At 45.9% G+C, this 27,684-nt stretch overlaps 1 protein-coding gene across 4 annotated transcripts in view; it reads right to left on the bottom strand.

The window, feature by feature from the left end:
* Positions 1-27,684, bottom strand: part of TNIK (TRAF2 and NCK interacting kinase) — a 388,730-nt gene that overhangs the window by 61,088 nt on the left and 299,958 nt on the right. For all 4 annotated transcript variants that reach the window (XM_062211872.1, XM_062211854.1, XM_062211863.1 and 1 more), the window contains 5 exons: positions 17,497-17,607; positions 15,333-15,521; positions 5,229-5,393; positions 3,536-3,775; positions 1,155-1,261 (listed from right to left, as the gene is read on the bottom strand). In XM_062211872.1, coding sequence (XP_062067856.1) covers positions 1,155-1,261; positions 3,536-3,775; positions 5,229-5,393; positions 15,333-15,521; positions 17,497-17,607 — 812 coding nt within the window. The remainder of the gene's footprint in view (positions 1-1,154; positions 1,262-3,535; positions 3,776-5,228; positions 5,394-15,332; positions 15,522-17,496; positions 17,608-27,684) is intronic.

Here is a 27,684-nt window from a genome sequence, read left to right as displayed (position 1 = left end):
CTACAGCAACAAATAGCATCTGTTGCCACATAAAAATCCGCTGGGAGGCTGTAGAGATCTTGTTTCCTCCCAGTTTTGAGACCTCAACAGCAACCAGTAGAAGTGGGAGAAACTTCCTCACTGTAGAAACATACATTATCAATGGAAAATTCTGGAAAAAGAACAGTGGAAGCTATATGAAGTGTCTTCAGGAAGTTCACAGGTGGGGCTGGCATTGTTGTGTAGCAGGTTAAGCCTCTGCCTGTGATGCAGGTATCCCATATGGGCACCAGTTTGAGTCCCAGCTTCTCCACTTCCAATCCAGCTCCCTGCTAATGTGCCTAGGAAGGCAGCAGAAGATAGTCCAAGTGCTTGTCCCTAGCATCCATATAGGAGACTCAGAAGAAGCTCTGGGCTTCTGGCTTTGGGCTGGCCCAGCTCTGGCCATTGCGGCCACTTGGGGATGAACCAGTAGATGGAAGACCTCTCTGTGTCTCCTTCTCTCTCTGTAACTTTGCCTTTCAAATTAATAATAATAAAAACCTTTTAAAAAGTTCTTGGAAAATTCTTAATGTGAAAAAAACTATGCATGAATTTCAAATGTTTTTTTGCACTAAAATAACATCTTTCAAATGCCCTCCTATTTCGTGACCAACATGGTGGTTTCCTCTCCAAAGTTAGTTCTTCTGCAATTTTAAGTCTGCAGTTGGTCATTATCTCCTTGGCAAATACTTTGTGAAGTCTCAGTGATTCCTAGAGCATACTTCTTGACCGGATATTAAAAATCAATCCAAAATAGGCCATTTTTTCCTATTGATTCCATCATAACATGGCCTATGAAATAATTATTGGTTTGAGATATTACACCCAGACTTGTATTTGCAATTTTACTCCCAGATTTTAAACACTATTGATTAAGGTACACTGCACTGGTTTCTGGGTTGCTTCATTCATTCATTCCTGAGCACCCCCACCTCCACACACACAGCAGTATAGTGATTTCTGTGAAGTTTTTGAAGAAATAAAAGGCACGTATCTGGTCCATCAAAAGGCACAGTCCAGGTGGCAAGTCAACCTGCCTTTCAGTGAAAAGAACGCAGACATTTTTAAGGAAAGCAGTGATGGCAACAGCGAGTGGGCTTTTTCCTTCACTGTCGCCACATTCCTTCCCTTACCTTGCTCTGATGGGCTGAGATCCTAGTCTGGGTCCCAGAGCACTACCATTCCCAGGAGAATTCTTTCTGGCTAACGCTGGGGATATAGAAGTAGTTCTTTGAGGCACCTGGAAGAAAACCAGAATTCAGAAACATTTCCCACAAAGTAGTTTCTACAGGCTGTTCTCTGAAGATCTTACCCTTTCCAAAGATTTCCAAGGAAGTTCAGAAACTATCTGAAATGGGGCGGCGGGGGGTGGGGGTGGGGGTGGGGTGGATGTCATGTATTTTTCACAGAAATGTTAACTCCCTAAACAAAACCAAGTAAGAGTCTGCTAGCAAAAGGCAGTAAGACACCATCAACAACCAGAGAAAGGGTCATTCTCAGTCTTAAAAATTCCATAAACACAGACTAAGGTAAATTTTGGATTCACTGAGCTAAAAATAATTGGCCTCTTTTGGGCAACAGTGGTAGACACCAGGAATCTCGTTAGGGTGCTCTTAATTCATTGGATCTGATAGTAGCCACCCAGCTCAAGCCAACTTCCATTTTTAGCTCATATGACAACTAGTAAGCAGATAAAGAAATGGCAAAAATCTAGAGTGAAACTAGGATGTCAGCTTAGAACTTCAGGGAACATACCACACTAGATTGTGAATGTTTCTACCTCCTAGTTAACCTGAAATTAGTAATTAAAATCCGAACTTCAAATCACCTATGCAGTGGAAGGTCAATTAGTAAGCACAGTCCCAAATAGGATTCAGGATTCAAGATTAATTCAAGACTAACGCTAAAAAAACTGGAAGGGTTTCAAAAAGATTATAGGGGTAACAATTTGTTTGTGAAGTGCAGTAGGAATCTATTTTAGCTTATCTGGCAAGAGCCTAAAGTAGAATTCAATAAGCCTCATTTTAGAAAATATGCAGACTTTTTAATAAAATCAAACATTATAACTGTGCCAAAACTGTCTATTCTTTTAAAAGAATCATATGATGAATTTCAGCACAGAAAATTATTTCCAGTGTTAAGTGCTATCCTTTGTCTACTTTGAAAAATTTTTATTATAATTCATTTTAATGTAAAGATGAGTCAGTGAAGCAAAAATGACCAAATGAGTTCTACCACCTATTCTAATTAAATATTACCACTTCTATTTTTCCTTTTTATTTTTGTAAACAAGTAGTTGGGAAGAAAGAGTCTCATGAATTATTAAAAGCTAAATCTTATATTTGATCTAAAATTTTCTCCCTGCTCTACCAATATATGCCTGTTTTCAGAAAGTAGACTAATGACTTCCTGTTTCAGTTCTTCTAGCGTTGTGTCTGCTCCTCTGCCTACCTTACTCTCCCTATTGAACTTTGCTCCCTAATAATCTCTTCTGATGGCATTTCTGCTTCTATAGGAAGAAAATATCAATAAGACAAGCTATTAGTGGCTTTCATTTTCAAATAATGGAACTCCTGTTACAATATCCTCCTGAGAAGAGTATAAAGAAAAATACTAATTAAGCCATCAAAAACTTTTTTCTGGAATCAACAATGGCATTGCTTCCTGGAAATCACAGAACATTCCATTTGTCACAGCCTTTATGCTGAGCTAATGAGAAGGGAGATTGCTAAGCCAGGAAGAATCCAGTGTAAACATGTCTCTGGTATTTTGAAATATTTCCAGACTGTCTGTAGCCAGGTGCCCAGACACACTCTAGGACATCTCAGAACAACAGGGAAAAAAAAAAAGAGAGAGAGAGAGAGAGAGAGAGAGAGAGAGAGAGAGAGAGAGAGAGAGAGAGACTTGGTATAAAAAGACCCAAACTCAAAAATGTTCTGTCCAGTGGGATGACTGATCATTTTACCCTGAAATTTTATCCACAATTACGGATTAAGACTGGAATTAAATTACAACCTGGCCTACAAGGAGCTTTCCTTCAATGGGGTCAACTAAAATATCCTAAGAATAACACTATCTTCTAACTCCCTGAAATCTGATTTTGTGATCAAAATAGAAATAGATTTTCTATCTTTTATCTGGAAGTTTTCAATTTGCCTAGACATAGATTAAGTCATCCATAAAAATATCCATTATTCTACTTCTTGCCGTAGATAATAAGTTTGAAATGCTTAGTGTTGAAAGTTCTGATGCTAAACACAGAATATATACTTAGTAGTCATTCAGCCTCCCCGAGATTTAGTTATAGGGAAAATGATGGTTAGAAAAGCTGACAATGTAAATCTTAGTGTAGGGATAAAGAGGCACCAAGACAAACATGAGAAGTAAAGGTGCCTTGGCATCATCATCTTCTTCACGCCTGCAAAAGGCCTGGCGCAGTAACCACAAGAGTGGTCAGTGATGACAATGGTGATGGCAATGGTGATGGCAATGCAAAAAACGCCCCTACTGTTACCTTTGGTGGAATGTCTTCCTCCTGTCGTAACCAAGAACTTCGGTCAAACTTTTCGATTCGCGTGGGGAGAGGCGGGTTTTCAGAGGTGGGATCCGAGTTCTGGCGTGGCATCTCCACGCGGTGAGAGGTCACGCTCAGAGCTTCCTGAAACCCAGACAGGCCCTTGGTGGGCTGCTCATGCACTGACTGGGAGGCGGTCAAAGCAGGTCCCTGGGATTTCACAGCTACCAGATGAGGGATCTAAGCACAAGCCAACATTAGAGAAGGATTATTAGGAAGGAAAAAAAAAAAAAAAAAAAACAGCCAGTGCCACCTCAATCAGGTGAAGGGAAGAGGAAGTTCTAGGGCACGAGAAGTGGACTGGAGAGATTCCATCACAGCTGACCACAAGTATGCTTTTAATAGCTTTCCAGAATTTTCTATCTAGAATGACAGGAAGGGCTGAACTGGGGTCCCCGCAACAAGTTAAATGGCTTACTTGGACCGCCAAGAACTTGGTAGAACAGTGTGATGATAATAACAAGAACTATATTTGGTGCCCATTCACGTACCAAGAACACAATATCTTTTACAAGCACTTCCCTTCCAATATTACAAACTTCCTCCTTTAAAATCCTTAACTTGGCTTTAGAGAGTGCTCTTGCTCCTTAAAATGAGAACTGCTCCAAAGATCTCACCTGTTAGGGATACACTGAGTCCACCACGAAGTGCACACAACCATTTCCCACACTGTACACACAAAAGCAACCTAAGATACCCTAGCTTTTACAGCTAACATGTGCTGGAGGCGGAAATGGGACCTAGCATTCTACACTGGTGGCCTATAGGACTAACCTCTCTACAAAATTCTGGTTTCTGTTGTACTGGCGCTTACCATCTAGGGGATTATATATCTCCTGATACCAGGAAATTTCTCGTAGAGCCATAAGTCCCACAATGGGACACATGGTGAGGTTGTCCAAGTAGGGAAGACACAGTCTTTTAGGGAAACTGTGGCCATTTGAGACAAATCAGCAAGACCCAGAATCCAAAGTACCCATTTTGCCCTAGCACTGCCCACATTTGGTTAGTCCTGTTTGAAGCTTGTCTCCTTTGCGGTGGGGAATGTAATCTCCTTGAAGACTGGCCCTGCATCTACAATGCTCATCACTGGATCTCTAGTCTGGCTCAGGTTCTGGCGTGTGGATGGTGTTCAGTAAGTCTTCCTACCAAATACCTGGCTGCTGCTGTTGCTGCTCTGTGTGACCACACTTTGAGAAGCACCGGCTCAAAAGACAATTGTGCTTAACCAAGTCCATTGAATTTTTCTCATTTCAGGCTCACGCTAGGACCCCAGGGAACAAAAGCTTATATATGTACGTATACAGTATGCCTCCAAGATCTCCAGGAATTTGAGTCTGGTACTCATACCTAAAAGGATGCTTGTCCTCGTCCTGCAGAAGCTTCCACAGCTCTCCAGAAAGGCCAGTTTACCAAGAAGTCATTTTGGGGTTGACTCAAAGCTTACGTGTGAAGCTCTTTTCTTTCTTACCCTTTCCTCAACCCCTAAAATTCACTGGGGCCTTCTATGTAAATTCTGTATCAAGAGTCATAATTTGATTGTTCCTGTGCCAGAATCCATGTTACCATTCTCTGGGATTTTAATAGCATTTATTGTATACTCTTATTGCCAAGTGAAATAAAGGGATTATACCTGGGGATCCACTGGTCTAAGCATGGGAGGTGTCCGAGCAGGCTGAACCCCACTAATGCTGAAGGATTCCGACCTTGGGGGCAGGTTGGGGTCAGATATTCTGTTGGCAACCTTGTGAGGCATGGCAGGTGAACTCTGCCGGTTAAGCCTTGACCGTTCTTCTACCTGGAAGTCAAAAGAACAGACAGCCTCCATGGATAGGAGTTGATTTATTTTTCTAAAAAACACTTTCTGTAGTCACCTGCACAGCCATTTTTGTGTCCCTTTGGTCAATTCAGAGTCAAATATCTCATTTTCTGCTCTGCATCAATAATTTGCAAACAGCTCCTTCCTAATGGAGCCAACACTGGCAATAACAACAACAAAAATGCAGAACACCCCAGCTGTCACTCTTCCATTACCCATCATCCTGAGTTATTTCAGTTGGCGGAGAATCTGGGATCTGCTTAAGAGGTGATATCTTCCATTGACTGGAATATCATCTGGCAGATTGACCACAGAGCTTTGTGGTCAGTGAGGGAGTCGGCTGGCACCTTAGTTAATCCAGGGCAACTGTAGTAGGCATTGAATTTGCTTGGGGAAAGAAGAAAATGGCTTTAGGTTGACTCAAGGGACATGGAGGGGAAGCGCACTGGGGAGGGCCGACAGGGATGAACTTGAGTGTGTGAGCCCCGATTCCTTCCCGGGCCCTGAAGGTAGGCAAGTGGGTGTGCCAGGCTGCCTGCTTAATGAGCAAGGCCTGTCTTAAGCTAACTTTCTCTATCATTTTCCTTTCTCTCTTTAGGGCTCTTTCTTTTCATCTCTCTCTGCCCCCCCTAAAGTACACGGCTCCTTCTTATTCTTTCCACATCAGCTTGGACTCCACTGCCTACCCCCCAACTCCCTCCTGCCCTACCTATCCTTATGTGCTGTTCATTCTTGCAGCCCTCCTTCCCCACCCCTCCAATCCTTTCCTCTCCCAGTCCTTGTCATTCCCCTTCTTTCAGTCTCTGAGCCCACACCAGATAACATATCCCAAGCACTTCACAGGGAAGGCTCAGTTACCAGGGAGTGCCCTTTGTTAACAGGTGGGGGTGACTCTTGGGGCTTATTTACATCAGACACCCTGCTGCCGAGGCCCAGCTCAGAGGGAAATTTTGATAGACAAGATGTACAGGGCACAAGATCCTGTTATGATCTTAGACAACTCAAAGAGGTCTAGGAATTTTCTTCAGCTCCATCTGATCCTGCCCTCTCTTTTGGGTCAAATGGACATTGTGCTCCCCAAACCCAAGGGCAATAGTGCTGTCCTCCCTACCCAGAAGAACCTTCAGAGTGAGCTCTTACTCACTGAATGTTGAAAGAGCCATGTGTAGGGACTCAATATTCTTGACTGCATATTTTATGTAGTGGTTATGAATCTTCCTGGCTGATTTGAAATAAAATCCAGAACAGCTAATCATTTTCATCCCTCCCCCCCCCCCCCATTTTGAATCTTCCTAGAGGCAGACTCATTCTCATAGATAGAACCAGGCTGTTTTTAAAACCGTCATGTTGGTCCAAATATTTTAACACGGTAAAATAAGCTCCAGAATCGAAAACAGCCCTCTTGCCTCTATGGAAGGGTAATGTGATCATCTTTCCCACCATGGCTGTGCAGGGTACGTACAATTGGCATCCAGTTGACTTAGGTTTTGAAATTCCATGTCCCAGAAGCTCACCACAAACCAAGTAAAAGAAGCAGCAAAGAGGCAGAAAAAATAAGCAGGCACATGTTTACTGCTGTGTGTGTGCATGTGTGCAAAGTATTCCATCAGCAATACTTTGGCCACTGCATTGAGCAAAAGAACAAAGCCAACTTTGACGTAAGACCACAAAGAAGAGGTCCCATCAAGACAGCAAGAAATTTAGCCCAAAGCATGCCACAGACTGCTTTCCAAATGCCAAACTCTTTGAAAGAAGGTGAACGTTTTAAACCACTGAAATTGTTAAAAAAGCAATTTTCTTATTTCCAGGGAATATGCTGAGTAGATCACTCACATGTTCAAGTACCCTACACTATCGGAACTCCCACTTTCCAAACCATTGCTCTTTGAGATCAAGAACCCATGAGATTCAGACACATCATTATAAAGACAGCTGGCTATCTAAAGTCTAGCCGCATAGCATCCCAAATTCAAGAACCAAATACAAGGGTACTTCAAAAAGGTCATGGAAAATGGTATTAAAAGTTCATTTTGATGCCAATTTTTAAATCCACGCATAATTTTTTCATCATATGCATTTCCCACGAACTTTTTGAAGAGCCTTGTATATTCAAAGTGAGGAATACTTGTAATTATTATTGCTTTGAATTGTTTTAATACACATTGAGACAGCACCCTGAAACAAACAGTAGAAAAGTCTGCTCCAAAGACTCCATCTTGAACAAAGAAACTGTTTTCGAAATAAAGAATTCTTTTTTCAACTCACAGCAACAAGGCTCCCGTCAGGCCAGTATCCCTGCTAAGAGGACCACAGGCCACACAGGTCCCTAAAGCTAGCGTTGGAAATGAACCAGACAGAATACAGAGTGCCGATTTCACGGGCAGTGAACAGGTTTGGTTAGTCATCTATATATGTTACTCATCTATACTCGCAACATGGTGTTTGCTTTCTAACAGTTTACATACTAAGTCCTACCATTAGTATGCTTCTGTCTACAGCATTTTAAAATGCACAGTATAAATAACTGATTGATATATTTTGCAAATTATTTCCAGATCGGTGCAATGTTGAAATTTCCTGGACTGGAGTTTGTTTGAAGAAATCTGAAAATCTGGGGTGGGAATCTGGGACAGTGTTTGAGACACAAACTTGGGCAGTATTATCTTCCTAGGGTTTAATACAAGATTTTCTTGAGACAAAATATGTAGCCGGGTTACATATTGTTACAACCTTTTCATAGATTTTTTCTGATTTTTCATTTGAAAGAGACAGAGTTAAGTCTTCCTTTGTGCTGGTTCACTCCCCATTTGCCTCCAACAGCCAGCTGGGCCAGGCCAAAGCCAGGAGCTGAGAATTCAATCCAGGTCTCCCACGTGGGTGGCAGGGACCCAGGAATTTGAGCCGCTACCCAGGGGATACATTAGCAGGAAGTTGGAACTGAAAATAGAGTGAGGACTCCAGGCAAACCCAGGCACTCAAGTGTGGAGGCAAATGGGGAGTGAACTGCCCAAGAACTTTTTCACCAAAGGGTCATCTTAACTAGTGAGCAGAAATGTCAAACCAAACACAGATGTGGCGCTACACAGGGAAAGCTGGATAGTGCATGGAAGATTATTGTGATACCAGACAGAGGTCTGTCCCTTGCCGAGTCACAGCTTAGGTCTACTAACAGAACAGAAGAGATCTGAGAGTGAGAACAAGAGATACATTATACAGGATTTCAGAGTTGAAGGAATTATCAGTGACTCCAGAGGACAAGAATGGCAGAGATTGATCAATTTCACTGTAAAAACATTTTTTCTTCTTATTAGAAGGATCCTTTAAACATGAAAACTAAAATAACTTTGTAGAGGTTTAGATCACCTCTTCAAAAATGCTATCCTATTTCCTATAGCATTATATGGAGAAATTAAAAATGAAAATAACTGTTTCAGAAATAAAATTCCAGGTGAGGTTGCATCATCCACTGGGTAGTACAGGAGTCCTGTCGAGGGACTTGGAGATGGATAAAGGCTACAGCAAATCTAGGAGATCTAAAAATAATTTTGTTGACTGCAAGATTTCCAAAAGAAATTTGAAGTAGATAAGACTGTTTAAACATGTATAAGGGCAAACACTTTCTCAACATCAACTGTCAAACTGTTTGGTACACTTGAAAACAATATGTAGGTTACAACGTCTCACTTCACAGTGATGAGTAGCTACTGAGAAAGAATTTCAAAACAAAATTATCGAAGTATTTTCAGAACTGGTGACAGAAAAAGTATGAGGGTGCTTCAGGAAGATGATGAAAACTAGAATTAAAAGCAAGGGTTTTTTTTGGGGGGGGGTGCAAAAAAGTTTGAAACCCATGCAGTTTTTATAATGCATTTTCCATGAACATTTTATAGAACACATATGCAAGGGTTTCAAATTTTTTGCATCAAAATAATCTTTTAACTTCAGTTTCCATGAACATTTTGAAGCACACTCTTATTTACTATATCATGAGTGCATCTCAATAATATTTTATAGGATGTTTGGTCTGTGTAGGCCTGAGAAGGCCTCACTGAATTGCCAGTATGTGGTGAGCTAGACATAATCATGTGGGAATTCCTGTTTTTGTTCCAAACTGAACAGAGCTTGATTTTTGTTTCACTGGAAATTCTGGAGAAAAAGGAAATAGTCAATAAATAACTTCTAATTGTTCATTAGTTACTTTATCCTGTACTCACTGGGCACACAAAGAGCTGAGTCATTTAGTCTTGGTAGAATTGCATGGGCAGATGGTTATTGAGCAAGACTGGGGACACCGGCTCTCAGGGACACCGGCTCTCAGGGGCACCTTTGAGCACAAAAGAGACTCTTGTTCATACAGAATGTTTAAAAGGTAATCTTGTTTGAAGATAGGGCCTGGACTATTTTTCCAAGATCCTTTTCTAATCAGTACTCCTAGAAAAAAATAGATTCCCAAGTGAATAGAGCACACATTTTAAAAGTAATGGAACAAACCATTAGCAAGCTGAGATGGGAAATGAAGTGCTTGGCTATCACTGGGGAGAGATAGATGAGGACATGGGAGATGAACATGAACTGCTTAATGTGAAATCCAAGTCAGAAAGAACTGAGGCAGAGCCAGTATTGTGGCGAAGCAGGTGAAGTTATCACCTGCGATGCCAGCATCCAATATGGGTGCTGGTTCATGTGTCAGCAGCTCCACTTCCAATCTAGCTCTCTGCTAATGGCATAGGAACAGCAGTGGAAAACTGCCCAAGTGTTCAGACCCCTCCCACCCACGTGGGAAACCTGGATGAAGCTCCTGGCTTTGGTTTGGCCCAACCCTGGCCATTGCGGCCATCTGGGATGTGGACCAGCAGATGGAAGCTCTCTCTCTCTTCCCTCCTTCTCTGTAGCACTGACTTTCAAATAAACAAATAAATCTTTTTAAAATGAAAGAAAGAAACAACAGAGGCAGAATGCTCACTGTAAGCTATAATGGCTTTGGGAACAAAAATGAATATGCTGAATATTATATGTGTATTTCATTTACATTTGTCCAGTGCCTACAGCTTAAATGGCACATGCACTGCAATACATTATTGCCCCTGGTCCTCCTAATTGTGAGGCAGGAAGTACAGATGACAAGCTGCATCTCAGCAAAGTGAGACAACTTTCCCCAGGCCACATAGTCAGTCATTCAAAGAACTTGACCTCAAGCACACTCCTTCCTGTTTCCATCCAGGTATCTTTATGTTAAATCGTAAGCAAAACAAGTAGAAAATGATGAGAGATGGGAACAGAGCTTTAAAGAAAAGATAATCTGGGAATCTCAAATATAAAGTAGCTCATATAAAAAGAAACAATTCACATATAGAACACAGTGGAGGGGCAAGTGCTGTGGCACTGTGGGTAAAGCCACTGCCTACAGTGCTGGCATCCAATATGGGCAACAGTTCAAGTCCTGGCTGCTCCAATTCTGATCCAGCTCCCTGCTAACACACCTGGGAAAGCAGTGGAAAATGGCCCAAGTGCTTGGGCCCCTGCACCCACATGGGTGCTACTGGCTTCAGATTGGCCCAGCTCCAGCCATTGTGGTCATTAGGGGAGTGAACCAGCAGATGGATGATCTTTCCCACCCACCCACCTCCGACCCTGTAACTCTGCCTTTCAAGCAAATAAATAAATCTTTAAAAAAAAAATCCAGGTAGAGAAGTCTTTATTCGTAGGATTTTAGAATCCAGAAGGCTGATGGGAAATAAAGAAGTATTGTGGCTCTGAACAGATCATCGTTTAGAGCTATGGCCAGACGACGAGTATGCATCAAAGAACAGGATGGGGGTGTCACAGAAATCAAACACAGTCTCATGCAACACTCGTGTAAACAGGGCATTTAGAGCATCCTGTCCTACCGCATGTTGGTGCAAAACAATTTTTAAGTATGTGGGAGGTTGGTAGGGGGTGGCCACAAAGTTAATGCCAGGCCCTGATAATCACATGCCACTTTGAGTAACAGGGGAAAGAAAAAAAAGGACCTCCAGCATTTATTTATTTATTTATTTATTTTTTGGCAGGCAGAGTGGACAGTGAGAGAGAGACAGACAGAAAGGTCTTCCTTTGCCCTTGGTTCACCCTCCAATGGCCGCTGCGGCCGGTGCACTGCACTGATCCGATGGCAGGAGCCAGGTGCTTCTCCTGGTCTCCCATGCAGGTGCAGGGCCCAAGGACTTGGGCCATCCTCCACTGCCTTCCCAGGCCACAGCAGAGAGCTGGCCTGGAAGAGGGGCAACCGGGACAGAATCCAGTGCCCCAACCGGGACTAGAACCTGGTGTGCTGGCGCCGCTAGGCGGAGGATTAGCCTATTGAGCTGCGGCGCCAGCCTGAACCTCCAGCATTTAAAAAGTGAGGGGGGGGGGTGGAGAAGGACTTTCAAATTCCATCGGTCCTTCACAAAGCAAATCTGACTTCCATTCCAATCCCGAGATGGCAGACAGAAAAGAGCAGCAGTCTGTCCTTTTAATGCAGACACTATTGTTCCTTTCCGGCTGAAACCTGGAAAAGTCAAGCCAATGTGACTTCCAGAACAGAAGAAAAATATGCAGGAAGAGGAGGGAGGGAAGCCTTGAACAAGATTTGCAAATGACTGAGCATTGCCATTTGTCTTTACTGCACCCAGCAAATATTAATGAGAAAGATAATGAGAAACGCCACGATCACTTCTGGTTTACAAAACGAAGAAATCAAAACGCAGAGGATGAAGCGTAACATCACTTCGCTGATGAAAAACCGCCGGTTTGGAGTGAGGGAGAGAAACGGTTGGGAAAGTAATGAAAGAAGGGGGGAAAAGCCCCATCTTGACAAGACGGCAGAGCACGGAGTTAGAAAACAGGTGGTGGAGCAGCTCACAGAGACGCTGCGAGGGGTAGGGAGACAGCTGGGTGGCATCTTCCATGGCACCTGGGGCAGAAAATCCTGACCCCGCATCACAGGACACAGTGACACAGGCTGCCTGCTCTTCCCTGGGGAGGATATTTTCAAGCTTACATCCCGATGAGGATACATTTGAAAAAAGAAAATGGTACCTTTTTATTCTACCAGCAGAGAGTTTAACCGAGCTTAGCAATTGCTAGTTAAGACACTGATGAGCTAGGAATTCTATTGCTACCTAAAGTCTTGAAACACGTTATTGTTTGGCTGCTCTGAGCCCCCTCACCCTCCCTGGTTTAAGAGATCTGTAAACAGTGGTTCAGAAGAGGCACAGTTCATACAATGCTGCTGAGAAGCACTGAAAGACAAGAAGATAAGGATCCTCACATTCATTTTTGTTCCTGTTTTAATAAGTGGGTGTTAAAAACGATGAATCAAACCGAGGCAGACAATTATTTGTTCTTATTAGCACACCAATTGCTCCGATCCCAAATATAGCACTGCCACTCCTCCCTACCATCTAAATGTTTCATCTGTCTTCTCAAACATGACCGCCCACTCGAAGGCTTAGGAATCATTTCATGAGTGCACTGATGGTTAGTTCACAGCTGGATTCTGTTAACCACACCCAGGAGGAGAGGATGTAACGGGAAAGAAGGCTCCCACATATGTGTAGAAGTGCATGAAGCTCAAAGGAGGAGCGCCAGCTGCTAGGAAGCCAGGAACCTCGGAAGACGTCACCCACCAGAGGCAGCCCGCACTTATGGTGGCCGGGGACCCTCACATCAGGAGTGCTTGATGACACAGCCATGTCGTTTGCATGCCCAATGGCTCCATTTCTGTTACCGCTAGGAGCCTGGCCAGGAGGCAGAGGAGAAGGTCTAGGAAACTGTTTGGATGACATCTGCAAAGATTTACCCTCAGGAATGCCAGGGCTTCGGAAAGCTCGGGAGCTGTGCACTGCTTCTGAATAGACAGGATGGGCCAGGAAATTGAGTGACGAGGACAAATAGCAACTAGAAATCAGCGAATTCAAAGTGGACAAGTTCCAATCGGAACGTGCTGGGCAGAGGCTGGAGGAGGGAAGCAGACACTGCTTCGGGCTTTCCCCCGTTGTCGGGGGCGTGTGTGCATGCGGGAGCAGCCCAGAGGCAAGAAGGACGGCTGGGATGCTTTGCAAGGAGTCGTGGTCCTCTCCAGCGGCATCCGCAGGCGCCCCTTTTCTAAACTCACGCCTGGGGCTGGCACCACTGAAGGCCGGGTGGTCAGGCACCAAGCAGAGATCACTTAGTGACGCAGCGCTCCTTAGAAGAGGTGAGGTACTTGTGGAGACGCGTGAACTTACGCCCCTCCTGTCCTGCAGGCCACGCGAGTCTCTGAGGCCCTCCTTAGCTGCAGTGATGGCCAGCTGGGGGCTCGTCACTTTGGAGATGTTGGGGGAGGACACACAAGTGACCTTAGATCCTAACTCTCGAGTTGGGCTACATCCTTGCGAGCGAGATCGCTTTGGGGATCTCACTGTGGTCCTCGACGTTTTCTGAGGCTTCAGTTGTTCGTCCAAAGCAGGTCTAATAGGACGAGCTGGCCCATCTTGCTTCCGCGAGTGACGCTCACCCAGGAGTCTTGATCTGGAATCACTGATTCCTGCAGGTGCTACCGGCATGGCCTTCGCAGAGGCTAGCTTTTCAGGTTTCTGAACACCTGCCACACTCAGGAGCTGAGGGTCGGGCTTAGCTGAAGGTTTCAACTTGGCATGGCTAGACAATGGCTTAGCAGTGGAGGAAGGTGGCACATCTCTGCCAGCCAGGAAGCACGCCAGCTGCTGTTTAACAGCATAGTGATTCTGCTTAGCTGGAAGAACAGATGGATTACTAAGGGGTCGTTGCTGTACCTGGGAGTAGGATTACAAAATTGAATTATTGATCTAAGAGAAAGAGGCAGCTATTACAGACACAGGTAAATATGGATCATGTTTACAGATTATAGGGGAAAGTGATAAAAAATGTTCTTGACCTTAAACCCAAAACATTTTCTTTATAGATTTACTTTTTTTTAAGTCTTAAAAGTCATTTTCACTAGAGTATATGATTATTAAATATATACAGTGCATTTTTTAAGAAACAGTCAATTTTAAAAATTCTACCTCCTATAGACCACCTTCATTAACACTAGGAGAATATCATTTCAAGCATTTTCTGTACATATGTAAGATACGATAGAAAAACAAAGAAACATTCTTATAAAAATCAGATCTCATATAAAATATCTGTTTCTGGCAATCTTGCAGCCTAGATAACTTGAAAACAGCTCTAGCTAGAAATGTCTCTAAAGATATTAGATAAAAATATAAAATAATCCAAACATCCTTTTGAATGACTAGCTATGCTCACAGGAAAATGATGGAAATCCCAAATAACGACAGAACTGAAATCCAGGGTGTATGTACAGGAGCTGACACAGCACTTCCCAGGAAGGGGGCTGAGCTTGGCTACAGTTATTTTGTTTGCTTTATCCATTTGGTCGTCACCCTTCTTCCTCCCACCCTTCCTTGAGCAATGAAGGATGAGCACTTTGGAAGTATGTGCCAAAGACATGCGCGTGGCCTTTGATTCTGAAAGCAAGCATCACAACCAAACGTCTGAGGTCTACTGCACGTCCATTGGTGCCGCAAGGCAGAGTTAGCAACACTGTGATCAGCCACAGAGCCCAGGGACAGGCGGAATTCCACACACCCCAAATCACACTCTCCCAAGGCTAGATCATGAGGTACCCTCACATGCCACAAATTCACCTCGACTTGTGAGAAGGAAAATTCTTCTGAAGAGACACACAAAAAGGACCACGAATGTGGTAAGGTCCCTTGTCACTTCTCTACAGAAAGAAGATCATGGTTCTTCCAAAAGCCAAGTGAGTGACGGGTTGTTTTCCACTTCTGAAGCAGCCCTCCGCTAGTGGACAAGCTCACTGTAGTCGAAGGCCTGGCCAGACAGGCCTGGCCTCACTTGCTCACTTACCTCCTTGGCCCATGCTGGCTTCTCACTGGGACTCATGCCTTCTTTGTAATGGTACAGCGGCTTCTTCTCCACGGGTCTCTGCTCCTGCCGCTGATGCTGAAGGGAAACCAAGTAGTCCCTCTCCTGCTTTAGCTGTCTCTGCAGTCTTTCTGCTTGTCTCTGCTCTTCCAGCTGTTTGCGCTTATACTCCTGTCCAGACAAGGCAAGACGAGCCAGGGAAAGGCCAAATCACCACATGGAAACTCTTGGCCAGTACCAGTTAAGCATGCAATGGCGGGAAAATTAGGCAAACTTACAAAGGGCCTTCACACCAACAGAAGGACAGGAGGACGTCAGGATGTGCTGTAGACGTCGGCTACAGCCTGTGTTCATGTCTATGCAAGAATGTTGCTTCATGAACACACTATTGCCTGAATGGCACTCTATACCAAACACCTCTACTAGCAAAGTGACTTATACCCGGGCAAATGGCCATGAGGAGGACATTTGGGTGGTCAGCACACAGCGCCTAAGGAGCCATCCGCTTCTAATTATGTAATCAGGCCACCTAACTCTGTGTAATCAAGTAGAAAACTAACAAAGACAGGGCTGAGACCGTATTTTGTTCAATAACACTGGGACAAACAAAAGCCCTCAGCAAGCTCACATTCAGGCTAAAAACTATCAGAATGCCATTAAATAAATAGTTTAGTATTTTTTTTTTAAAGATACACCAAGAAGCCCACTTGGCAAGCAGTGAAATAATAATAAAAAAGTACTTCAAGGGGAAGCCGCATGAGCAGGGAACACAAAATGTTCCACTGTAAGGGTAAAGCTAATAGTCTGCAAATGAAATATGACTGCAGAGCTGAGAGTGTTCTCAAGCCAGAGGTGCACCCTGCGTGATTGTACTCCGGCATGTGGCAAATGGCCTTAGAAATGACTCTGCAATACACACAGTGGTATCCAAAGTGGTCTGAACTTACAACAAGGTTGGATTCCTGTGAAAGTATCATAAACAGGTGGACTTAATCACAAATTCCTAACAACGGTATTAAATGTATTAGCCTCAGCAAACTGGGTCAGGAAATGTATTAAGTTTTATGGGATTTTTGAGGTTCATGAGGCTTGGAGGATGCCTTGGACTGGCATACGAGGAAGGCGCACACGCACACATGCGCATACACACACACACAGGAAGAACACAGAGCACACCAGCTGGCTCTTGGCTTTCCCATTACCAGAAGGAGAGCTTGTTCATGCAGTAGCTGCTGCTGCAAGATCTCTAACTGTCTCTGCTCCTCCTCTAACTGTCGCCTGATGTATTCCTGGAGAGAGGCGGCCAGCAGAGGATTCAGAGGAATAGAAAGAGAGAAAGAGAAAGAGAACCGGTAATTTCAAAGATGACAAGAGCTGCTGAGTATAGAAGGCAGGAGGGGAAAACACCCAGACACCCCCTCACCCCACAGGAAGAGTGTGCCACACCAAAGCGAAGCACTTCAATGCAGCCAAAGGCACAAGCCCACTGCCTGCAACAGCTCCCCGAGTGGGTTCGCTGTTTGATTGTTACCACTTGGTTTTAATAGACCCAGCTCCATTTTAAGGCTTTTCATTACAGGTTCTTCTCTTTATGGACTCCATGGAATTAACACTGCTATAAAGTACAGAGGCTCCCATGCAAGCAGCAGGGATAAAACAATTGCTGGATGCCCTCGTGAGCTGTCTTTGTAACAGACTAACATGCAGAGTTTGGCTGTGCTATGGGAGATGACCCGCCAGCAGAGGGGCCTGCAGCAATGACTCAGAGCCTACGTGAGTACAAAGGCCCACTGTAAGCAACGGAAGTGGCAGGCTGGGCTTGTTGCTTATGCTCCAGTGCCACCTTCGAACTGGACACCCCTGGTTGGGGGAGTCAGAAGATGCAGGTTTGTCAGGGGACTCTGGCCTGGGTAGGAACCCCGCCTCAATGAGGCAGGTGTTGCCAAGGTTGTGCATTTGACTTCTTGAATAGATCAGGATAGTTGCTTTAGTAAAAAAAAAAAAAAAAAAAAAAAAAAAGAGAGAGAGAGAGAAGAGAAGAAAAAAAGAAAAAGCGAACTCCTCTTAAACCAAGCCACCATAAGAAAACACAGAGAAGGCGACCGGCACTCGAAGCCAGCTGCAGGAGTCCCAGGCCTGGCCGTACCTGCTCGTGCTCGGCGCGCCTCCGCTCCTCCTCCCGCCGCATCTGCTCCTCATAGTGGCGGCGCTGCTCCCTCTCCTGCTGCTTGCGCAGCTCCTTCTCGCGCCTTTGTTGCTGCAGGGACAACAAGTGGACAACAGTGAAGGCAGTGGCGCGGGAGGGGATGTTAGAACCAGCCGGGAGAGCTGTCTCCAGGGAGCCCTTAAGGGCAGCGACCTAACTGACCAGGGCATGCTCTCTCCCGGGCCACCAGGTGCAGGGTGGTCGAGAGAGCTTTAGGGTCTCAGAGGACACTTGCCATTTGCCATGCAAGTGGACTCTTACTAGGAAATTCCTGCTTAACGCCTTGTCCCAGTGGCTGGTGGGTATTTTATTTACATCAAGGTAGGAAAGTCCAATGCATAAAGGCTCTTTATCACGCATCACAAGGTAATCACTTCGCAATGCTTATGCCACTCAATCTTTTTTTTAATTTTTATATATTTATTTGAACAATAGAGTTACAGAGAGAGGTAGAGCCAGAGAGAAAGAAAGGTCTTCCATCTGTGGTTCACTCCCCAAATGACTGCAACTGCCAGAGCTGAGCTGATCCGAAGCCAGGAGCTTCTTCCGGGTCTCCCACATGGGTGCAGGGGCCCAATGACTTGTGGCATCATCTACTGCTTTCCCGGGCCAAAGCAGAGAGCTGGATCAGAAGTGGAGCAGCTGGGACTCGAACTGGCGCCCATGTGGGATGCCAGCACTGCATGCTGTGGCTTTAGCCCACTGCACCACAGTCTCAGCCCCATCTGATCTTGACACTGCACAACCCCAACATTTCATATGTACAGAACTGAGAAATCAGAAGTGAAGTGACATATTCAATGTTGTCTAGTATATTATGGCTGACTGTGCAAGAAAATGCACTGACTCCTACTAGTTACATTAGTCTTTCTTGTATACTCTGCTGCTTCTCTGTGCTTTCTGGAGTGGTCATTTTTTTGGTGTCAATTTTAACTTCTTGCTCAAATAAGACCCCTATGCTCAGGGAACTGTCATCACCTCCTACAATTACCGAGCTGCTGACTGAACATTTTAATAGGACCTTTACACATTGTATCTATTTAATCATCCCCCAAAGCCTCTAAGGTAGATATTACTCTGATCCTCATTTTATATAAGAAAACGGAGAGAGTAATTGTTCAAGGTCATGCTCACATTGAAGGTCATGCCCAGTCCATCGTAAGTGGTGGAGCTGGAGTTCAAAGCCAGGCGATGTAATTTCAGCATCTGAGCTCCATCATTACAGAAGAGGCAACAGGAAGGACAGGGAGATCACAAACGGTGTGGCTGCTCATTTTACTCTCCATCATGCTCTCAGGAAAGCAGAATGTGTCAGGAGAAGTTGGAACAAAGCCAAGCAGTTATAGATTCTCAAGTAGGTATAGCATCCTTGCCCTGTCTTGCAAGGCTTTGGAACTCTGTGGGGCAGGGGAGGGGATTTGCCAGTTGTTCCAGTGGCTGGAGAACATGAGTGGCACTTAGCACAAGGGGCCAGTGGCGTCAGACATCCTACATCGTGCAAGACTGTCACACGTCACAAAGCACTTGCCCGTACAACATGCCGTCAGCACTCCTTCTGAGATGGATTGCAGGTCTTTTATGTCAGATGCCTGTACTGGCATTGGCATGTCTCCTTCCTCAAATATGAGCCTCACAGAGAACCTGAGAGGAGGCCTGTTCTCCGTCATTCTTAACACGTCATGTCTACACTGTGTGGCAGAGGAACACACAGTGCCTGGAATAGAACAGACCGTGGCTATCACACGGACAAGCTAGCTCCACGTAACCAGGAAAACAGTTTCCACACAAAAGTTCTCTGTCATAGGCCCAGCTGAACCAATCACAGACCTTCAAAATGCCAAAGCAGCCACCTAAGGCTTCCTCCTGTACCTCTGGATACAATCCTCTGGACCTGCTGTCTTCCAGTGGCTTCCGATTCCTGGGCGATAAACTGCATTATTTATATATATATATATATATATATATATATATATCCAGCTCTAGTATATGTGCTGCCAAAGCAATCACTCAGTGTCTTTCATTTCTAGATCAGTAATTATTTGCCCACCTGAGAACACAGGTAGGCAATGATGAGCACTGGAAGGGCTGTGTGCCGTCACAGGATGTGATCCGAGTTGCACCTTGCAGCCATGGGAGGGGACAAGACTCAGAGCAGAAAAGTGGTTCAGGAACTTCTCACAGACCTAGGCATGGGGTGATAGGGCACTGCTGACCTAAGCAAAGGCTGGCAGTGAACCCCGCAGAGGATGGCGATGACTCAAGAGCATCCAGATTTCCTGTCATCCTAACGGGTCTGGAGTGGGCGCCAACTCAGAAGTAGAAATTGGCAACAGGCCAAAATAAACAGGCAGAACGTGGGGACTATGGGGTGTGTGAGGGTGGGTGGAGGTCCTGGCCAAGGGGCTTCCAATGGTACAACAGAGACGAGGGGAAAGGAAGGGGTCTGTGGGGGTAAAAGGGTAAGTCCAGCCCTAGCCCGGCGATTTTACACAAAAAACATTACAGACACGAGGAGAAAACCTCATCATAGGAAACGACTGAAATATTTGGATTACAGACCCAACACAGGGACATTCCCAACACGCAACCAAAACAAATCAGTGCCAGCACAGAGAATAAAATAATTATGTGTACAGAACTGGCTCCTGGCAGGAAACAGCCCTAATTTAGCTAACATTTCAAGTTTTTTACTCCAACCATCGGTCTCTTTCTTGAGGGAAAAAAATATTCGAGACTTTTGAAGATTTAGATTATTTTTTGTGTGAAGGATTTGTACATTTTCAACCCCTTTGCTAGGAATCAATACTGTTTTATAATTACATGCCACTCAGGTGCCCATGCAAGGTGTACTCAGTATTGATTGCAACTCAAGAGAGCCTGGGCTTCCCAAGTCCTTTGCAGTTTCTGAGAAAGACATGCAGAAGTGACTAATAATTAATAATGATCTCACTCGGATCGGCCGCTGCTAACACATGGAGGCATCTGCCAGGGCTCTGGTTCCCGTGGTGAGGCTGGGAAAATAAATCACTTCTCCAACCTTCAGAGGGCACCCCGCCAATTTCCAGCTGCCGCTGTCTCTGTGCTAATGCCTTTCCTGGAGAAATGTTTCCTCTCTCCCCTCCTAGGCACGGGGCTGTTGGAGGGGATACACCAACACACGCCAGAGGCAGATCACATCGCCAGTCTTAGGCAGACACTGTTAGCAAGCTTTGCTGGCTCTCGCTAGAAGCAGCTCTTTGAGGGCAAGGCCTGTACTAGACTTCTGCTGTACCCACACCCCCCATGCTGGGCCTGGCACTTGGAAGATGCACCTCAGGGCTAACTGAAATGAACAGAGTGAAAAGGCTGGGGTAAAAGGAAATAACCCAGGAGCACCTTAAATTTCCTTGCATCATTTGCCCTCCTATCAATACTTATGGCTTCTATCACACCACACCCCACACTTACTGAGCAGGGTCCCACCAACTGTGCAATCTAGGTTGAAAGCTATTTGTGGGTCTCCATTCCATACTAGTTTTTCTTTTTTTAAAATTTACTTATTTATTTGAAAGTCAGTTACACAGAGAGAGGAGAGGCAGAGAGAGAGAGGTCTTCCATCCGCTGGTTCACTCCCCAGTTGGCCGCAACGGCTGGAACTGCGCCGATCCGAAGCCAGGAGCTTCTTCTGGGTCTCCCATGTGGGTGCAGGGGCCCAAGCAGTTAGGCCATCTTATTCTGCTTTCCCAGGCCATAGCAGAGAGCTGGATTGGAAATGGAGCAGCTGGGACTTGAACCGGCGCCCTTATGGAATGCCGGCGCTTCAGGCCAGGGCATTAACCCACTGCGCCGCAGCGCCGGCCCCTCCACACTGGTTTTTCTCTCTCGTTGCTTCCTATTTAGATCCTGGCACCACTGATATTTGTTGCACTGAATACTGCAGATAGGATAAACGATAGGAGGGGTGAAAAAATATCCCGCTGGGCCAGAATATTCTTTCCTGTTAAACACAGCCCGGAGGATGTTCTTCTGAGAAGAGCAACAACCACAGCTGTTCCTGGCATGGTGCCTGTTGGTCATCTTAGAGAAAGGCGTGGAAGTTAAACAAGAAAACTAGGGTCTAGGCTGGGAGGAAGGGGAATGGTAAAAACGAAACCGCATTTCTAGATTTTACTCAAATTATGCGTCATGATGGTGGTGGTCCTGCTGTCAGAAAAGAATGCATTGAGCAAACTATTCCAAAACGCTGGAGACGTCGCCTGTATTGAACCGCCCAGAAGTATATTTTCATGCACACTTTCGTGAAGGCTTTGCTACAAGTTATATTTGTTTGACATTTTGCCGGTTCCTAAAAACTTAATTTTTTTCCTTGCTGGGGGATGATCGACAGTACCGACTGCAACAGTTTAAAAGGCAAAAATCATTGCCGCCTTACTCCATGGAGGAGCTCGCCAGGACCTGCCTGTCCTCGCTGTTGGTCGCTGCCCAGGAGGCCTTTTTGAGGACAGTTTTTATCTTCCCCATGGTGTCCCTCCCTCCATCCCCAGGACATCTCCAGGCAGAGGCTAAACAGTTGTGAGTGGGTTTCATCGTAATGAGGAAATAGTAACCCTATCCCTCTGCTCAAGGGACCCTTAGAGGTAAGACATTGACCCTAGAGCAACTATGCAGGAATTCTGCTGTTTAAACTCTTGCTGGAGAATACCACCGCGACCCTGACCGAGTTCTTATTAAAGGCCTGGCTCTAAGAAATATTCCTCCTGCGGTGTCTGGTGCAGTAGTTAAGCCCCCTGCATCCCATATCAGAATGCCCGGTTCCACACCTGGCTCCTCTGCTTCCCATCCAGCTTCCCGCTAATGTGCATCCTGGAAGGCAGCAGGTGATGGCTCAAGTACTTGGGTTCCTGCCACCCGCATGGAATTCTGGGCTCCTGCCTTTGGCCTAGCTCAACCCTGGATGATGTGGGCACTTAGAAAATACATTCATTCCCTAATGATGCAAGGTGGACACTCTCTTTCCAACTGCCTTTCAAATAAAATGAAAATAGAATTTTTTTTTAAAAAAAACAGAGCGCTTCCTTGAAAAATTTACAAAAGAAATATATCCCTCCTGGATGTTCATCAAAAAGGCTGTGGAGTTGGGTTTTTTGGCTTTTGCTTCCATTTCTTTAAATGCTCTTCTTAGGTTACTTTAGATCAGCAGAAAAGCGTGCACCTGCACCAGAGAGCTGTGGCTCTTCTAGAAGTGACTTTGACACATGGTTATGGCATAAAATCGCATTTTAAAACGTCATCAGAACAGCTGAGTAAAGCTAACCACCGCACGTAAGGGAGGAATACTGCATCGGACGTTATTCACAGCAGTATCAACCTCTGCCAGGCAAGTGCGCAGGGTTCCCCTGGTCTCAGAAAGCTTGCCCAAGTAACTGCTTTACTCTCATCTGATGGCCAACATGCATCTCAGCCCATTCGCGTTGGCCTCTCCTCAGGGGCTCACGCAGCAAGGCTGGCAGCCTACCCCGGCCTACCACTCTCAACGCCGTGTGGTGCAGGGGTGCCATGCACTGATCCCACCCCCGCCTGCATCTCGCTTTTCTCCTCTACATCATGCTGTTTTGCACTGCATTCATTAAACTAATCTTAATTTGACTTGATTAAAAGTGCATTAGTAGCATTCACTTACACCACCTTAAGCCTTTTGTTTCAAGTGAGGATAAATCATAAAGAAGGATAGAAACCAACCACTGAAACTTTGGCCCTGGGTCCACCTTTGTTATATGTCACTCTTCCTCTTACGTGACTCAGATGCAATGTCCACGTTGGAGAACATCCCATAGCTGCAAGGCAGCTTGTCACTGGGGGCTCCAGGGATGTAGGAAAGCCAGCTGGGCATGGGGACAGAACAATAGATCGGAAACAGTGAGACTAGATTGTGATCCTGCAGAGCCGCCCACGCAAACACAGAAGACCACGGAGTGGCTCCCTGTGAATACTTGTTTAGTGACTGTTGTATGACCTTGAAAAATCACCTTTACCCAAACTTTCAGAGGGAGCAGATAGGTAATCTCACATGTTGATTCACACTAAGAGTCTGAGCAAGGATATGCTACTTTGCAAAGCAAATATCTAACAATTCAGAACGAGAAGTGACACAAAGCAGAATTCTGGTTAGCCCTTGGAGAATTCCTCTCGCTTTTTATCCTGGATGACCTCCCGGAAGTGCCAAGAGGGGACCCCACTGTGACTGTGGAAGACCTGAGTTGGCCTCCAGGGGACAGGAAAGCAGCTGGGGCAGAATCAAGTCAGGCTCCTTGGGAAGTACCTCAAACCATCTCCTAACACAGGGCTCTCTGTTCAAAGCCATGCAGAATGAAAGAGCCCAGTGTGGTCTTTTGAATCGACTGCACATCACATGTGCCTCTCACTTTAAATAGGGCTGTTCTTTAAGCTTCACAGGACTGGACTTGTGGTGAGAAGCATTCACAGCCTTCTGGCCATTCCATTTGCCCATGTAACACCTGCAAAGTTTCAGATTGGGAAAGACCATCACAAACCAACCACTGCAGGGCTAGGGCGTGATTCCTTGCAATTACAAATGGAATGCCAAAGCTTTTTTTTATAGTAAGGGACATTGAGAGGGACAGGGCAATGGTCTGGCACCTCAGAATTTACTACGCAACAATCCATATCATTAAGAATAAGAACAAACATCTATCTAGTGTTTCCTACCACCAAAATCCCGTTCTAAACCTTTTCTAGTATAAATTCACTTGTTCTCACCACAACTCTTGGAGGCAGGTGCTACTGTCATCACCCTCATTTGTCAGATAAGGAAACTGATGCACCTCCAGGCCAATATCTTGCTCAAGTTCACTCAGCTCTAAGTGCAAAGCCAGGACTTAGACTCTGGCTTGCTCTCGCCATGCTGTCTCTACAGATTCCAAAGGAGCAGCCTAAAGCTTCAACATACACAAAGTGGAAGATACTGTCTCATGCTTTTTGCCATTTTCCCCCCTCTATCCTCACGCTGTTGCCTATCTTTTCTTCATAGTTATCTGCTGAGAAAGCTAGACAGGCAAGATACAACCCATTCCTTGTTTGCTACTTTACATTTTATACTGTTTCAGATAAGTGATTCAACAACCTGCCCTTTCCTGAAAGATGGACTGCTGGAGGAAACTTTTCCTTTGTGCTCACAGGGCAACTTCTGATCAGGAAGCAGCCCCGTGGCTAGGCGCTGCTGAGCACATGTGTGCAAGCTGATGACACACACAGAAAAAGGGGCAAAGGTCATACACAGACCGAGCAGTAGGGTGGCTTTGTGAAGCACACTCTTCAACGGGCCCTGGTCATCGTGGGGATTCACAAGCTCCTCACTGGCTCTGTGCCTTAGTTTCCTCCAGGGACAAGAGCTATGTGGGTTTTCCTGGATATCATGGACAGTAATAAGAATGGCCCGATGGACATCGCTGGACCCTCTGACCCTATGTTAGTGGGAAAGTCAAGGGCTCATGACTTCTGCCAGTGTTCCACGGCCTCAGCCTGAGACCTTCAGATCAAATCTTATGAAAACAAACCCCTGAAATAGATCAGTTTACTGTTCCAGTGTTTGCAGAGATAAGATGAATGACCTCCTCAAGTGTAAGAGGATTGCAAGAACTGGTGATGCCCGGAGACCATTATTATTGTCTTGAAATACTTCTGGGGTCGACATGGAAGGCATTTTCATTTTTTTTTGGAATAATTTGCATTAGGCCATGGGTATCAGGAATTGCACCAGTAACAAGACACCTTTTCTGGCTGGCACCGTGGCTCACTAGGCTAATCCTCCAACTGCAGCACCAGCACCCCGGGTTCTAGTCCCGGTTGGGGCGCCACATTCTGTCCCAGTTGCTCCTCTTCCAGTCCAGTTCTCTGCTGTGGCCCGGGAAGGCAGTGGAGGATGGCCCAAGTACTTGGGCCCTGCACCCCATGGGAGACCAGGAGGAAGCACCTGGCTCCTGGCTTCAGATTGGCGTTGTATGCCGGCCATAGTGGCCATTTTGGGGTGAACCAACAGAAGGGAAGAAAGACCTTTTTCTCTGTCTCTAACTCTGCCTGTAAAAAAAAAAAAAAAAAAAAAAAAAAAAAGACACCTTTTCCAACATTAGCAAGTGTTCAAAAACAGAATGTGCTGATACCCAGGGCCATGTAAGGAGAAACTGTACAGTACACAGGTTACACAGCTATGCTGCAAGGGGCCATCAAAGGGGCTTGCTGTGACAGAAGAATCGGCCACGATCATTTTCAAGGCCCCTCTACAATTCTATACAACTGCCCACTGAAGAAGCCAGGAGTTGAAGTGAAAACAATGAGATTTAAATGTCACGTGAGATAATGCTTTCTGTGAGATGATTTTGTGGTCACAGTTCTACGGTGAGGAATAACGGAGAAAACCGCGAATCACGAGAAACGCAGAGCAGGGACAGCGGAAGGCAGGTGCACGCAGGAGGCACTGGAACCCATCTCTACCATCCACAAAACGGGCGCTGCCCTGCGCTGGCCTTTCTCCAGGGTGAAATTCTCTGTCTTTACAAACTCGCAGGCCCTTCCTGCGCCTTCAAAGTAAAGAAATAGGTCTAAGCAACGGGATTTCAACTCTCAGTAGCCTTTAAGCTACAGTCTAGGAATTTCAGCCCCGCAGCCTCAGATGAGCAGGAAACCCCTCTCATCTCAGGTTCAGGTGTCCAAGCCGAGAAGCCAGGTCCACTGTGGCACGGCAGGTAAGCGGGAATAAGCAGCCCTTCCGGGATCCGCTGAGCAGCTGGGCTCCTAAGATCTGTGCACACCACGCGTCCTCCTAAAGCAGGAGAAGTCTGTGCCTGCTGTCAGGAGCCCACGGCAGGCCCTGTGTGGACAGTGGCATCCCATTTGCCAGCCTGGTCCCCAGCTGCTTCGCAGCAGAGCACAGTGCGGCCAGGAAACATTCAGTCTTGATGTTGATGCTAACGACCTCTAGGAATCCAGGGCCGCTCTGCCCTCGCCAGCCAGCACCGCTCTCAGGCACGTCGGGTGGCCTGGAGTTAATGAGTACGCGAGCAAAAGGCCACTGCTCAGCAGTGCCAGTGAACTCCACGCTGCGGGCCTGAAACCCGGGAATTACTCTTGCTGACGGTGCTTTCTTCTGGTGGGGCCCGGGGGCGTGGGCCTGTGGCCGGGGAGGTGGCCCTGGTGAGAGGCCACGCTGATTTGCCGGTCTCTGTATCTGTCCACGGAGCTTGCTCACCCTGAAGAGAGACGACGCAGGGGACACCCACATGGCAGGCCGTGGGAAGCAAAGATGTTTCTCTCTCCATTCAACTCTCCTCTTAAAAATGCTTAGGCTTTGACTCTGTGCCAGGTTACTGTCCTGAGTGCTTTGTAAGTACTGACTCATTCAGTCCTTTCGAACTACTACGATCCCGTTTTATAAATGGGTAAACTGAGGCATACAGAAGTCACTTCTTGCTCAACATGGCAAAAGCCAAAAGTGGCAGAGATGGGATTCAAACTCAGGCAGTCTCTCGAGTGGCCTGTCTGAATCCCACCTTCTCGGGAGACAGTCACTGCTAAGGTACCGTGTCCCGGGTGCACGAGGGCCTACTCCGCAGATATCCCAAGAGCTCTGCCTTCTGATGGCTCTGGTCTAGAGACCGGGAAGAGAGGAGACTTGATGCAGCCCCTCGGTAGCAAGATGGGATCACATAACCATACAGCGCTGGGCATGACAGCAAGAAATGCCAGTGAGAGAATCCATCAGCAGGCAGGGTTTCTCCAGAGGAAAGGCCTCTGGACTCCTTTGGGAAGAGGAGAGTTCTCAAGTTGGCAGCTGATCCTAGCAAGCCAGGCGCACTCAGAATGAAGAGCATGCTCTCTTCCACCTCCTTGTGCAGGTGTAGCCAGGACTGCCCAGCAAGACCCAAAGGAAGGGCTTCTCTCAGGAGCCGGCCTAGTCCAAGCTCCATAGCAAGCAGGAAGGTAGGCTGGAGAAATAAGGCAGGCAGGGAAGGGGGATGCTGTCTATAGAATACCACTAAAATAAAAAACACATGCTTTGAGAACATCTGCTCTAAAATAACAATATAATCACCCCACAATCTCAAACATCTCACTCTGTTGCTGAGTTAGATGTGT

Source organism: Lepus europaeus, chromosome 2, assembly GCF_033115175.1.
Source record: "Lepus europaeus isolate LE1 chromosome 2, mLepTim1.pri, whole genome shotgun sequence".
Taxonomy (NCBI): Eukaryota; Metazoa; Chordata; class Mammalia; order Lagomorpha; family Leporidae; genus Lepus; species Lepus europaeus.
This window is presented reverse-complemented; position numbering and strand designations above follow the sequence as displayed.